The sequence below is a fragment of the Coloeus monedula genome (genome assembly GCF_965178545.1).
Source record: "Coloeus monedula genome assembly, chromosome: 2".
NCBI classification, from domain to species: Eukaryota; Metazoa; Chordata; class Aves; order Passeriformes; family Corvidae; genus Coloeus; species Coloeus monedula.
The window spans coordinates 55,230,871-55,243,586 of NC_138782.1; the positions used below are offsets into that span (position 1 = coordinate 55,230,871).

The 12,716-nt window shown below is 41.6% G+C and overlaps 1 protein-coding gene across 1 annotated transcript; it reads left to right on the forward strand.

The window, feature by feature from the left end:
* Positions 1–2,804: 2,804 nt before the first annotated feature.
* SMIM28 (small integral membrane protein 28) lies at positions 2,805–9,684 on the forward strand (the record flags this gene model as incomplete). The annotated part of the gene is made up of 2 exons (XM_082299670.1): positions 2,805–2,915; positions 9,286–9,684. 2 exons carry the CDS (start codon positions 2,805–2,807, stop codon positions 9,682–9,684), a joined length of 510 nt encoding a protein of 169 aa, XP_082155796.1.
* Between the last annotated feature and the right edge of the window lie 3,032 nt (positions 9,685–12,716).

Sequence of the window (12,716 nt, forward strand, 5' to 3'; positions counted from 1 at the left end):
ATAGCAACACTGCCTCAGTTAAAAACATCATGTTGGCACTGTTTCACAAACCTTTACCAAACTTTGATTAAAGTCAGTGGTACTATTCTATGTTGGCTATTTTCTCCAGATTGTTTGACCAGACAACTTCTAGATCACACTATTTCAAAGAACAAAGCCAGTGGAGAAGGAGGGTAGGACATTTTGTCCATGTCAACATCTGATGACCTCTGAACCCGACCCACACTTCAAAGTGGCTAGCCTGACATCTGGCCAAGGGGCTTGGAATTAAGGATGAGCCTCCTCTCCACAGCTTTCACATTACAGCATGCCCAAGATATGATGGTATTTATGAACTCCTTGTGAGAAGGAAAAATAAGTGTCAGGTGTGCCACACAGGGTTGGCAGAAATCTGCAACAGATTTGCCATCACAAACCTGGTCTTGAGTGGTTCTGTTTCAGTTCTGCACAAGAGCAGATCTGCTCTACAAAGGAAGTGCAGCAAATGGGCACCTGATCCCTGGCAGCAGAAAGAGGATATCCCAATCATGCTCACTAATCTTGCTGCTGGGTCGACTGATGATATAAAAAGCCAGAGAGACAATCATTATTTTATATTCTAATTACCTGCATGACAAAAGTCACTGCATTTCCCCAAATTCCCATTTGGCCTCAGCTCTACAAAGTTAAATCATACATTTTCCAGAGGTCAAGAATTCAAAGCAGCACTTGACAAATCAGGTCAGTGAGTCTGAGGAGTGCACACCTTATTTTTCTTGGCTAAAATTCATCACCTAGAATCCAAGGATGCCAAACAGGGTGTTTATACTGTAAGGAGACATATATTTTTACTTCTCCTCATTATTCATGCACAGTCCCAAAGCAAATTTATAGCAAGCTTTTAAAAATAGCACTAATAATCTTAGGGGCTGCACTAAGACCCTAATTAAGATGGTATATGAATGTTTCCTGCTTGCACGTAAGATTATAGATTTAAGCTGCAGAATCTCAAGGCTCCTTAAGGAATTTCTTTTCTTAACACTAGTTTGGGAAAGATGATTGTCATTCTTGCTTTTATACAAGGTGTTGAGACACCAAGTGAAATATTTTGCTACCTTGACCTGTGACTTGTTAAACCATGTTTAGGACCTGGCTTCTCAGTGGACATTATAACTCACAGTGTAACTGCCCTGGGCCTGGTGAAGCTGGACACACTCACCACCTCTGAAAGTGCTTTCCAAGATGATGAGTGAGGCATCGAGGAGAGGAGGGGTCTTCTCACAAGCATGCAAAGGTTTTGCTGAGGTGAGACTTCTAGCTTCACACAGGACCTCCTCAGCAGAAGCAAGAGTTTGGTTTCCAACAAATGATGTGGCTGCTTCAGCAGCAAGACCAGCCCCTCACGCAATATTGTTGTTCCCTGTCCACTGCTCACCTGGCAACTTCATTAATAAAATGGGATAGATTTATCAAGCTATCACCTCTCTTTCCCACAGCCATGGCTCACCTGCAGGGTGAATCCTTCCTGAAAGATGCAGACACAGGGATCACAGCCAGTTTTGGAACCGGTTCTTCCAGGGTCCTCTCCTTAGAAACGGCAGTGCTGGCACTGCTGATTGCCATTGTTGGAGCTGCAGGAGTACAGCCTGCTGCCTCCAGGTAGGCCTGCAATTTTCTAGGAGCCATGAACTAAAAGAAGAGTTGATGAAAAAAAGTCCAAGCAAGAAAGGAGAGGTTAGGATTCTAACCCCAAATTTCCATCATCAGTCCTAAACACAACTGTTGCTCGGACTGACAAGCCTTGAGATATCATGCAAAACCCACCACAGATGAAAGGGACATTCAGGAACAGCCTTTCCCTCTGCTCGCAGCACAGCAGCAAAACACACCTCCAACTTTTCAGCATGAGTTAAACCTTGATACAACTTGCAGCTTAGGTTAAATATTCCTCCCTTCAGAAGTTACCACACATCGGTGAAATAAGTTCGTGTTGCTTTTTCTGTATAAACATCTCAGAGTCTTCTCACTGGAAACAATTGCCATTTAACGAGTATCCTAGAAAGCTGTAAACCTGATTTAACTGAACTGACAACTCATTCTTTCCAGAAGCAATCATACACTCTTACAGTGACCAAAGCTTTCCTGGCAGAGCTCTCTGTCTGGATTTATCATTAACATCTACATCCTAACACTGCTAAATAATTCAGTACAGCATTTAGCCCTGTGTCCTTGCCTCTCTACTCAGAAACCACTCTCTTTTCTGTATGTTTCAGCAACAGGGAAGAAAAACCTGCCTGGATTGTGATTCTTCCTTGTGCTCTGTAACTGAGGGGGGAACCTCAGTTACCCTTTCACTCTCAACATAGAAGCACAGGTTTTATTTATTTTATTTTGTTGGAAATAGTGTTTATTAGATAACTAAATATAGAGCGTTATTTATCCACACGGAGTCACAACCATGTGGGCTCAGATTCACATGCAAATTCCCCTTTTAATAATCCTAATGCAGGGAGTGCTCCAATCAGAGCGCTATCAGCCCCAGCTCCCAGACACCTGATGCCAGCTTTGCTGGTAATGTAGGCCACCGAAGCAAATCCAGAGAGATTGAGTTGGAAGTGGAGAGAGACTCTGAGATCTATTTGCTTGGCTTCCGAAGGGGTGTCTAACTTCTTTTTTTTTTCTTTTCCGCTATAAAGGGGATATCACTTAAGAGGGATCATTAGCTGCGAGCAGCCCGGCTGGGTCAAGGCTGGGAGGCGGAGACACAGTTGCAAGCAGTGAAGCAAGGTGGAGGCACGAAGACAGAAGACCAGGTTAATGAAAGCATGAGGAGGCTCTTGGGCAGCAGCTCGAAAAAATTTGGACATGCTGACAGGGGAAACTATGACTGGCTAAACAGTGAACCAGGTGGGCCACTTCTGGAAACAGAGCTTCAGGTCTGTATTCCCCCGCTCATCTCTGTGGCATCCCTTTGACTTTGCATGTGTGTGTATGTCTGTGTAATGCCTCAGTGTACAGTGCAGAGTAAATTCCTGGGTATTGGGATGTATCAAAGCAGTACTGCTCAATTACATAGAGCCAGAGCATTTCTTTATTGCTGTTAAGTCTTTTTAAACACATTTGTGGCAAAGAAAAACATTAGATGGAATAATTTTGCTGGGGTGGCAGGTAAGGAAGTTTAATTACCTCTTTTAAGCATAACACATCCTCGATTTCCTTTCTGTTAAACGCGTGTTTACGCCTTGGATCTGGTCCCGTGAAGCCTTTCTGCAGATGTTACAAGTCAGTAGCAGGCAGCAATGAACTCTTGTTCCCTAAGCTGTGCACTGATTACTTCTGCGAGAGAGGATCACACACAGCCGAGTGGGGGAAGGGAAGTAGCCCCCAGAGATGAAAACACAGCCTGCTTTCTGGCTTTGTCTGGGATACAGCAGAAGTGTTTCTCTGATCAAAAATAATAATTTAAGGTGCACGTACTTCTAGGTAAGTGTCCGAAGTAAGATGCATTAGCAAATGAACTGGCCACACTACTCAGCTGATGTATATAAAGTGTACTGTTGCAAAATAAAAGGGGGTAGGAGTGTGGGTGGGTGTCAGAACAGGAAAAAAAGCAGTATTTAAATGCCTCCACAATTTTAACAAAGTCTACCTCACCAGTAACATTGTCAGAGTTAGAATAGCAATGACAATGTCTTCACACCTCAAGTCTGGTTTTATCTGACAATGAGAAACAAACAGCATCACTAGAGTCACATTTCAACAAATATTTGAAAATTCTGTGTAAATCCAGGCTCGCTTCTAAACTTGTGTCATTACTAATTTATACAAAAACACATAAAAATGTTTTTCTATTTGCCAGAGTTACATGGTTTTGCTTTTTACAAGCAATAATGAATCAGCTTCAAGAAGCAGGATAGGGCTTGGAAAAGCACCTATGGGTGGACCACACCCTAATGACTTCAAAGCAAACTTTGTTCCCAATCCGCTTAAAACATTTCAGAAGTATCGGCTTCCTGATTCAACTTCAAAAGATATTAGTATAAATATGGGCTATATTAACAAAATAATTTTAATGGAGTTCCTATTGCTCTAGCAAATCATTAACAACATAATAAATCTTAGCACAACTCAGTCACTTCAATGGGAATTTCAATAAGCAAAATAAACTTTCATTTTTCTACCCTTACACAAAAGCTTTCCTTAAACTCATGTTTTACCCTCCCAAGGCAGGTACTACCCCTCTTTCATCTAGACACATAGTTCAGCTCCAAGCCCATTCCATTACTCATCACAGACATACCACACAACTCAGCCACGCTCGGCATTTCATTCTTTTACCAACAGGCATGAGTAAAAGCTCATCTTAACTGATATGGGTCACATAATCTGTAAGCTGGCAACTGTACATGCTCAGCATGTTAAAAAAACATAGGCAGGCAGATTACTAATGAAAGGCTTTACTGCTTCGAGTATGTGCTCAGTGGTTGGGGGAAACTGACCCTCTGCTTCAGTCCCTACAAATATATAAAGGAAAGGAGGAGAATAAACATGAGCCTACAATGTCCAAACTGTCCTACTAAGAATCAATTCTGGGAAAACAGAGGACTTTTTAGAAATATGATCCCTTTTACTCCCACGCTACTTTCTGACTTTCTCTGTTTTATAAAGGATATTTTCCCATATTTATGTGTCTGTAACTTATTTCATGCTGGAAGTCGGATCCTTATTTTTGTCACTTACAAACCTGACAATAGATGCTTGTGATGACACAGGCAGAGCATGCTGATCTCCAGTGAAGCAGCACCAAAAAAACCAGTCAATTAATAATTCCATCAGTTACTTCATATGCCTGGTGTGGAAACTTTCAAATGTAAAAGAGTAGAGGATTTTACCTTAAATATGTTCTGCAGTCATTTTACTTTCAATTAATGAAGATTCAGTTTGATTTCTAGATCATTTTATTTTGCAGTTCTGGCAGCTATTCCTGATACCTATACACAGTGGTTACTAGTTTTAGAGCCACAGCTTCAGAAGTTAGTTTTAGGTCAGTGTAGAATTTCAGTTTTTAGTTTAGAATTTCAGAATAAGGGGGGCTGTTTAAGTGGCCTTTGATACATTGCATTAAAATTATTCCTATTTTTAGTATAATTTTTTAATGCCTATTAGATTTTCTAAGTCTTTATGTCAAAATTTTGCAACATTCTTCAGTAGCCCTTTAGGCAGTCATTGCAGAAATGGGCACAAAGCCACAATAGAAAAAGAGGGACTAATATTGATCAATTGTCTCCTAATACATTTGATATATGTATATGGATAAATGTACAAGAAGTCCATAAGCTTTTGGAACTACATCTCCAAGTAAAATCAGTCCACGTAATGTTTGGCAGGAGGCAGCATCAAAATGGATATATAATTCCCTGTTCAGGTTCAGGGCATCTGTGGGGCACTATTAACTTATGAAAGATTATTTCAACTCAAATAATACACTAGGTAGCCTACAAATTATTTCACCCAGATAGGAAAGTCTTAACATTAGCTGTGTTTAAAAAGCTATGAACACTCTGAAACACAGACTGAGCAAAACTGATCTTTATTGTCACCTGTTAGCATACAGAAAAGCATGAAGCTGAGTCAGGGGAGGTTTAGGTTAAATATGAGGAAAAAATTTGCACTCAGAGGGTGATTGGGCACTGGAACAGGCTCCCCAGGAAAATGGTCACAGCACCAAGCCTGACAGAGTTCAAAAATCATTTGGAAAATGCTCTCAGACACCTGGTGTGTCTCTTGGGGTGTCCTGCACAGGGTCAGGAGTTGGGCTCAATGATCCTGATGGGTCCCCTCTAACTCAGCATATTTTATAATTCTGTAATATTGCCTCATTCTTAATCCTATCTGCTTTACATACTACTATTTTTCAGATCATAGTAAAACACACTTACTGCTCTTTCACAACTATACAGGGCACGGTATTCACTTAATTACTGGCCATTCAGTGTGCTACTTCCCTCACCTTTCCCAGCATCTTTCACTGTGTCTTCTTCAAACACCAAATGTATTATGTCTTCTTTTGCACACATTACTGAATAGATAGCCACCACGCACTTGTGTGGTTATTTTGAAATAGAATAGGATAAAACAGGAGTCATTCAGTTGGAAGGTGCCTGCAATGAATATCTAGTCTAACCACTCGACCACTTTAGGGAGTGCAAGAGAACATGGGCTGCTTTGTAATAACCTATGTCGTTTTTGCCCAAATCCCTCAGTGCAATAAAGTGCTTGCAGGTTCAGGGCACTGCCTTTTCACCTTCAGAGACAGCAATACAGATGCAGAATTTCTGCAGACCATACCCAAGGATCTCAAGCCAGGCACTCAAATGAAGTATAACCAACGAGCAACCCACAAGAAACACCTCCACTGATCTGTCTTGCCCCTTCTGTAGAGCATTTAGTAGCAGAGACAGAAATACAGCTCCCCAGGAGAATATTTGCTATCCCACACTAGCAGGCAGTCCTCTCTCTTCCCACAGTCTTCTGACTCAGTCACTACATACTCTACACATCCTGCAACACAGTACCTTGTGGTATTGTGGTGTTCATCTTCCCTAAGCAATCTATCACAACCCCAACGAGGCACTTTGTGCACAATAATGTAATTAAAAATTATATGTGTTGCAGAGCAAATTAAGGATTCACAGATTTCAGAAATGCTGTCATTTATTCAGCCTTGAGAGCTTGATTTTGCAACTTTAGAAGCAATGCTACAGGTTACTCTTGGAGAGCCTTTAAATAAGAAGAGTTTTCAGGCCAGTAACCCACTGACACCCTAAGGTGTCCTTTTGTAGCTACTTCACAGACTGTGGCCATCTGAGCTAGCTCATACTACCTATAGTTTCACTGCTTCCAGTTTTTACCATTAGATGCAAACTGTCCCCTCCACCAATAATATATTTTGCACTTTTCTCTTGATGTGTATTTCATTGCAAGGCTTTGGAGCAAAGTATTTCCCTGAGACCCAAGATAATTTGTAATTTCTTCCATCAAGCTTAACCTTTTTCTGAAGTCCAGTATTTGTATCAGGCCATGTCTTACAGATCTAACTCTTGTCTGTGCTTCCACCAGCACACAAAGGATACACTGTCCTTGGCCATTATTTACACCCGAATATTGTTTCAGTGAAATTTATAGGGAAGCTGCACTGAACTTAAATTATAATTGGGGCTTTATATACCTTTGACTAGTCTCATGTAGGAAACACTGGCAATCTCACTCTCTGTCCTCACAAACCACCAGAATACTGTACAACTCACAGATCCTAAGACCAACACTTAACCCTGGTGAAAGCCTGCTCCCTACAAATTAAACCCAAAACCTGGACTTGGATTTTAAAAACAAGCTCTTCGCTGATTGTGAATAATGCTGTCCAGTATAAGATCAGCTCTTCTAAATATTTACTGTAAGACTCTCGGTAACATACCAGTGAGTCTCCACATATGTAGTACACAAACATAATACTGAATGCTTTTTTCTCATTTTCCCTTGACATGTTTTATGCACCTCATAAGACACACTAAAAAAGCATTAACAAACTTTTTAAAAAATCCACTCATTTTAAAGGGATTATTTAATGTCTGCACTAGATGGAAGAACAGCTGGAACAATTTCTTCCAATTCTGCTATTTCCTGTCACTCATTGAATGGCCAGGTAAGACAACAGCTTGTACAGTCAGAAGTTCTTTAATTAAAAACTATCAGTAAATATTAAATACTTCTTTAATATGCTTTTTTTTGGGTAAAAGATAGTTGGGGAAGAATAGCTTAATAGCTAATCTGCAAAGGTTTCAGTGTATTTTAAAATTATTTTCATGAATTTAGCTTCCGACCCACAATACCTTAGGGAAAAAATAAAAAAAGTAGAAATTTCCCCTGCATTATTTGTTAGGAGTCAAAGACTAGTTACATTGTTTTTCTTAGGCATCACCACGTAATAATAGTTTCATAATATGATGACAAAGCAAAGAGGTTACAAATGCCTGGTAGATAATCAGTTGAATGTAAGTTACAGTGTGATTTTGTAGCTAGAAGAATGGCTGTGATTCCCAGAAGAATGAGCATAGAAAGTTTTTGTAGACTAAGAAGGAGACACTGAGTTACTGTCCTTTTCACAAAGCCATTGCTGCAAACGGCCAGTTTGCATCCCTGCTTCCAAAAGCTTTGAGGAAAGAATCACTCGAGTTCTCCCAGCTTGAATAGGCAGCTTCACTCAAAGTAAAGGAAATCTGATCCATTGTTTAGTCTCACCATACAAATGTGAAAAAGCCATCTGATAGCATTTCTTAAAAACTTAAAAAGGGAATGAGTTGATAATAAACAGCAGTATAGGGTCTGTGTTTTCCTCCCTCCCTAGACTAGACTCTGAATGAGATCCAATTATTAGAAGATAGAGCCAGACTGGAAACAGGATATACTAAATTTTAAAGCTAATACAACAGAAGAGCACAAATGGCTTTGTTTGTTCTTCTCATAGCTTATGACTCCAGTTAACATTACATCACAATTCAAAAGCTGTGGGACAGAGGTCTTTTGTGCTACATTTTGGAGAAAACAAAGATGACACACCAGTCCCAACTGTTACTTCTCTTACACCAGAAGTTCTTTTTTCCATAGTTTTAAATAGGGAAATAAGAATCTTGGATCACTGGCAGAACAAGCTCAAGAGCCCCACTCCAAGCTGTCCTGACACTGTGTTTTATTTGGAACTGGCCTGTGAGGTTAGAACAACACGAACAGCAGGTATTGTAGGCAACAGGCCCTGTTTGAAAGGGCTAGTTGTTGTAATAGTTGTTCTTTAAACAATTTTCCAAATACAAAGAAACAACACTAGATGGTGGATCACCAGCCTTATTCATCTGCAATTCAGTGTTCTCCCAAATTTTAAAGGCTTGACTGATCTCCTGCAAAGTCAACTGGTCCTGCTATAATCCAAGAGTAATAAAACGTCATGCGAAATTACATATACTTCCAGGTTGTTGGGTTTTTTCCCCCATTGGAGATAGGGTTTTCTAAAAACCCAATACTCTTTGCAACTTCTCTGGGGTTTTTTGTCTCTGGTTGTGATTTGCTTTAATTGGCCAGTAAATAGAATTCATGAGACTGCACAACATATTACTTGGATGGTATCAGTGCAAAGAGAAAGATATTTGGAAAAGCAGCTGCTATGTCATGAGGCGGAGATGGGGAATGTGTTTTTGCTCTCTGATTAAGAGAACTCCAGGAATCCAACACACTTCCTATTTGCTTTGGTTACAGAGCAGACAACAGACAAGTTCAACCAAAGATGACATAGAACCATTTCTGTGTATCATATTGCCTGCCACCATGATGCTCTTCCTGGCATTCCTGCTACTCTTCCTGTACCGCCGTTGCCAGCGCCGCACTCAGCAGGGGCAGATCTTCAGCATCGACCTTCCTGAGGCCCTGCCTGAGCACGATGTGTCCCATTTCCTTTCTGCGCTGCCCTGGAGCAGTGAACAGAGTTTCCACTACTCCACGCTGCTCCCTGATGCCACATTCCTCTCTGTGTGTTTGCCTCCATCATATGAGGAAGCCACCATGAAGACTTCCATGGGAGAGGCTCACATTGAGCTTTCTCCAGACCCAGTGCCTCCTTATGAAGAGAGCACGCTGCAGACCAGCAGCACCAAATAAACTTCCTATGGAAGCACCTTAGCTGAAGCATGAAGCACAAAGGTAGAACTGCTATGGCCTTTAAAATTTGGGAAAAGATTCCAAATGAGGCACATTTATGAAGGAAGAAACTTGAAGTGACAGGGAATGAGTCTCTTCACCTCATCATAGGATTCTCTACCTTCCATTTTTGACAAGTGTACACACGGTGTAGCACCAAATCCAATCCAGACTAGTAACACAGGGATTCGAGTTAACAAACATGTCATGCAAGGTTTAAATTTATGGAAAGCTGGGAAGCTCTTCCTCTGTAATCCCTCAGCTACAAGGAAATGGCAATAACACTATAGATTCAGCAGTCACAAAAAGGGCTTTTAGCACATACCTATTTCAGTTTGGGTTTTTTTCTACTTTATGCATTTATTTTCAAACGAGTTTTTGACAAGCTGAGTCACTCAGCCTGCGTGTGTTAACATCACATCATTCTGCAGTGCTCTGGAATGATCAATCAGCTCTCAGGAAAGCAAGTAAACATATAACCTCTACAAAATTTCCAGTAACTGTCCCCAAAGGTTCAAATGTGCACTATGAATAAAGGTTGTCTTTTCTCATGATTGAACATGAGGACAACCAGAGAAGATCTGTTTATTCTGGGTGAGGAAGACTCCATACAAGAGCACACTCACACTATTGCTGCAAGCTGCTTGCCAAGTCTGCAAGGTCCCAACATTCCAGACTACTCGCTTGACTTCTTTTCCAAGTCTAAAATAATAATAAATCGTGCAACTTACTTGGTGCAGTGTGTAAACAACTTGGGGAAAAATTAATAAAATCTAGTGCACCAAAAAAAAAAATCTTGTCTGTTGTTGCTGTTGTCTGCAGGGACAGCACGAAGAATGACACGGAATTCAGGTCCAGGATAGAATGGAATTATTTAATTAATTACCACTGCATTTATACAACTTGATTCACAAGAGTGGCATAACAACATTGGGTGCTTGACCATCCACCTCCCAGAGTGATTGGCTGAACAGTATAACACCTATTTCAAAATATTGTCTTCAGTGTACCATAACAAGGCCATGCAAAACAAGTTTGCACCTGTGAGATAAAGTCTTGGTTTACAAAATAGCAAACCATTTCTCAGCTAGTTTGCATGAGAATGAAGACTTTCACAGGAGGCAAGCAGGAAAATTTCTCTGCTAGCTTTTTTAGCATCCATAATTCCCCCTTCTTGTTTTAAAGACCAAAACGGTAGTGTTTGTAATCCTCTGCGGGATCCCTTGCAGCAAGGAGAACAAACACAGCATAAGGATCCATTTGGTAGTGGCTGTTACCAAACTAAATCCAAATCAGATACCAACTTAGAGTAGGCAGAGAGATTCTCCAGCAACGCCAGGGGAGATACCTCTAGCGAATCCAGCTATACATCCAGTCATTAATTCTGAATAGCTTTAAGGCCTCTAACATTCTGCATAACATTCTGACTCCATAACATTAGAAACTTGAAATTCACTCTCTGAAATTCAGTCTCTGCTTGTAGAAGGACCAGGCTGATGGTCAACATCTTGGTCACCATCAGAGGGATCATTCGATGAATGATCTGCATTCTGGTCATCATTTGAAGGTTGCCTTGGAGGATGCCTGTTCTACCTCTGGTGCTGCAGGTCAGGGTGGACACATCTTGCAGGTAGCCATCGCACCCCAGTATCTGTGGAAACACAAGCATACCCACGACCCCAAGCAATAAGCTCATGCGGGCCTTCCCACTTCTCAGTGAGGAGGTCCTGTACCCAGACTTTCGCTCGAGGCAGGTGCGTCTTGCCTGCAGACTGCAATGAGAGAAAATGATTCAAAATAACAGGATTGTTTGAATTTAGTGGCACTGTAAGATGATTAATTGTATATAAAGCTTTTTCTAGTCGGCTCTGTGGGGTTTCTCCATGCATTCCCCCTTTTTGTTTCTCCAGAACACACTTCAAGGTACCATGAGTGTGTTCAACAATGGCTTGGCCAGTAGGAGAATAAGAAATACCCAAGGTATGATCTACATCCCACAGGTGCAGAAACTGCTGTGTCTTCTGATAGACATAGGCAGGGCCATTATCGGTTTTCACAGAAGAAGGTACACCCAAAATCACGAAAGTGAGTTTCCTATGGGCGATAACATCACGGCCTTTCTCCCCAGTATGAGCAGATGCCCACATAGCTGAGGAGAATGTGTCAATAGACACATGCACATGCTTAAATCTGCCAAATTCAGGAATGTGTGTTACATCCGAACAGCCAAAGCTGCAAGGCCTGTAGGCCTCTAGGGTTTACCGCGATGGCGGAGGTGCAGCGAGCCCGTGACCGTCAGCACAAGCACTGACAATGTCCCGAGCCTCAGCTGGCGTCAAATGAAACTGTTTCTGCAGGGTATGCGCACTTTGATGGAAGAAATTGTGCGATGCCGTGGCTTGTGCAATTTTGTCAGGCTGAGGCGCTACTCAGGCAGGGTTAGCTAACCTGTCAGCCCTGGCATTGCCTTCTGTTGTGAAACCTGGCAAATTAGTGTGGCTTTGAATATGCAAAATGTAATATGGATGCACTCGAGCTTGAATTGCACTCCACAAGGCCTTCAATAGTGAAAACAGAGCTGCATTATTCACTTCCTTCAAAAGTGAGCAATCTAAGCACTGAGTCATGTCTGCTACATAGGCAGAGTCAGTGACCAAATTCAAAGGAACCTGAGAAAACTGCTGAAAAGCCATGGCAACAGCCCTCCAGTCAACCAGCTGGGCTGAGCCTGACTCATGACCTTCCAGCACCTGCCACTCAGATTCTTCCCTCCGGCTAACTACAGGTCTCCCAGTTTTCCCAGACCCATTGGTGAAGACGGTGGGCCCTTTCACTGGCACCCGACTATTTTTTGGTCGTAAGGTGAAGCTGGTCAATTTTGCCATTCACAGTATTTTATGGCTGGGTGGATGTTGAGCAATCTATCCCAAAAAGTTTTGCAGCGCACTTTGCAAAGGAGCACTGTTAGTAAGGCTCCACTCAAAGTGTTCCTG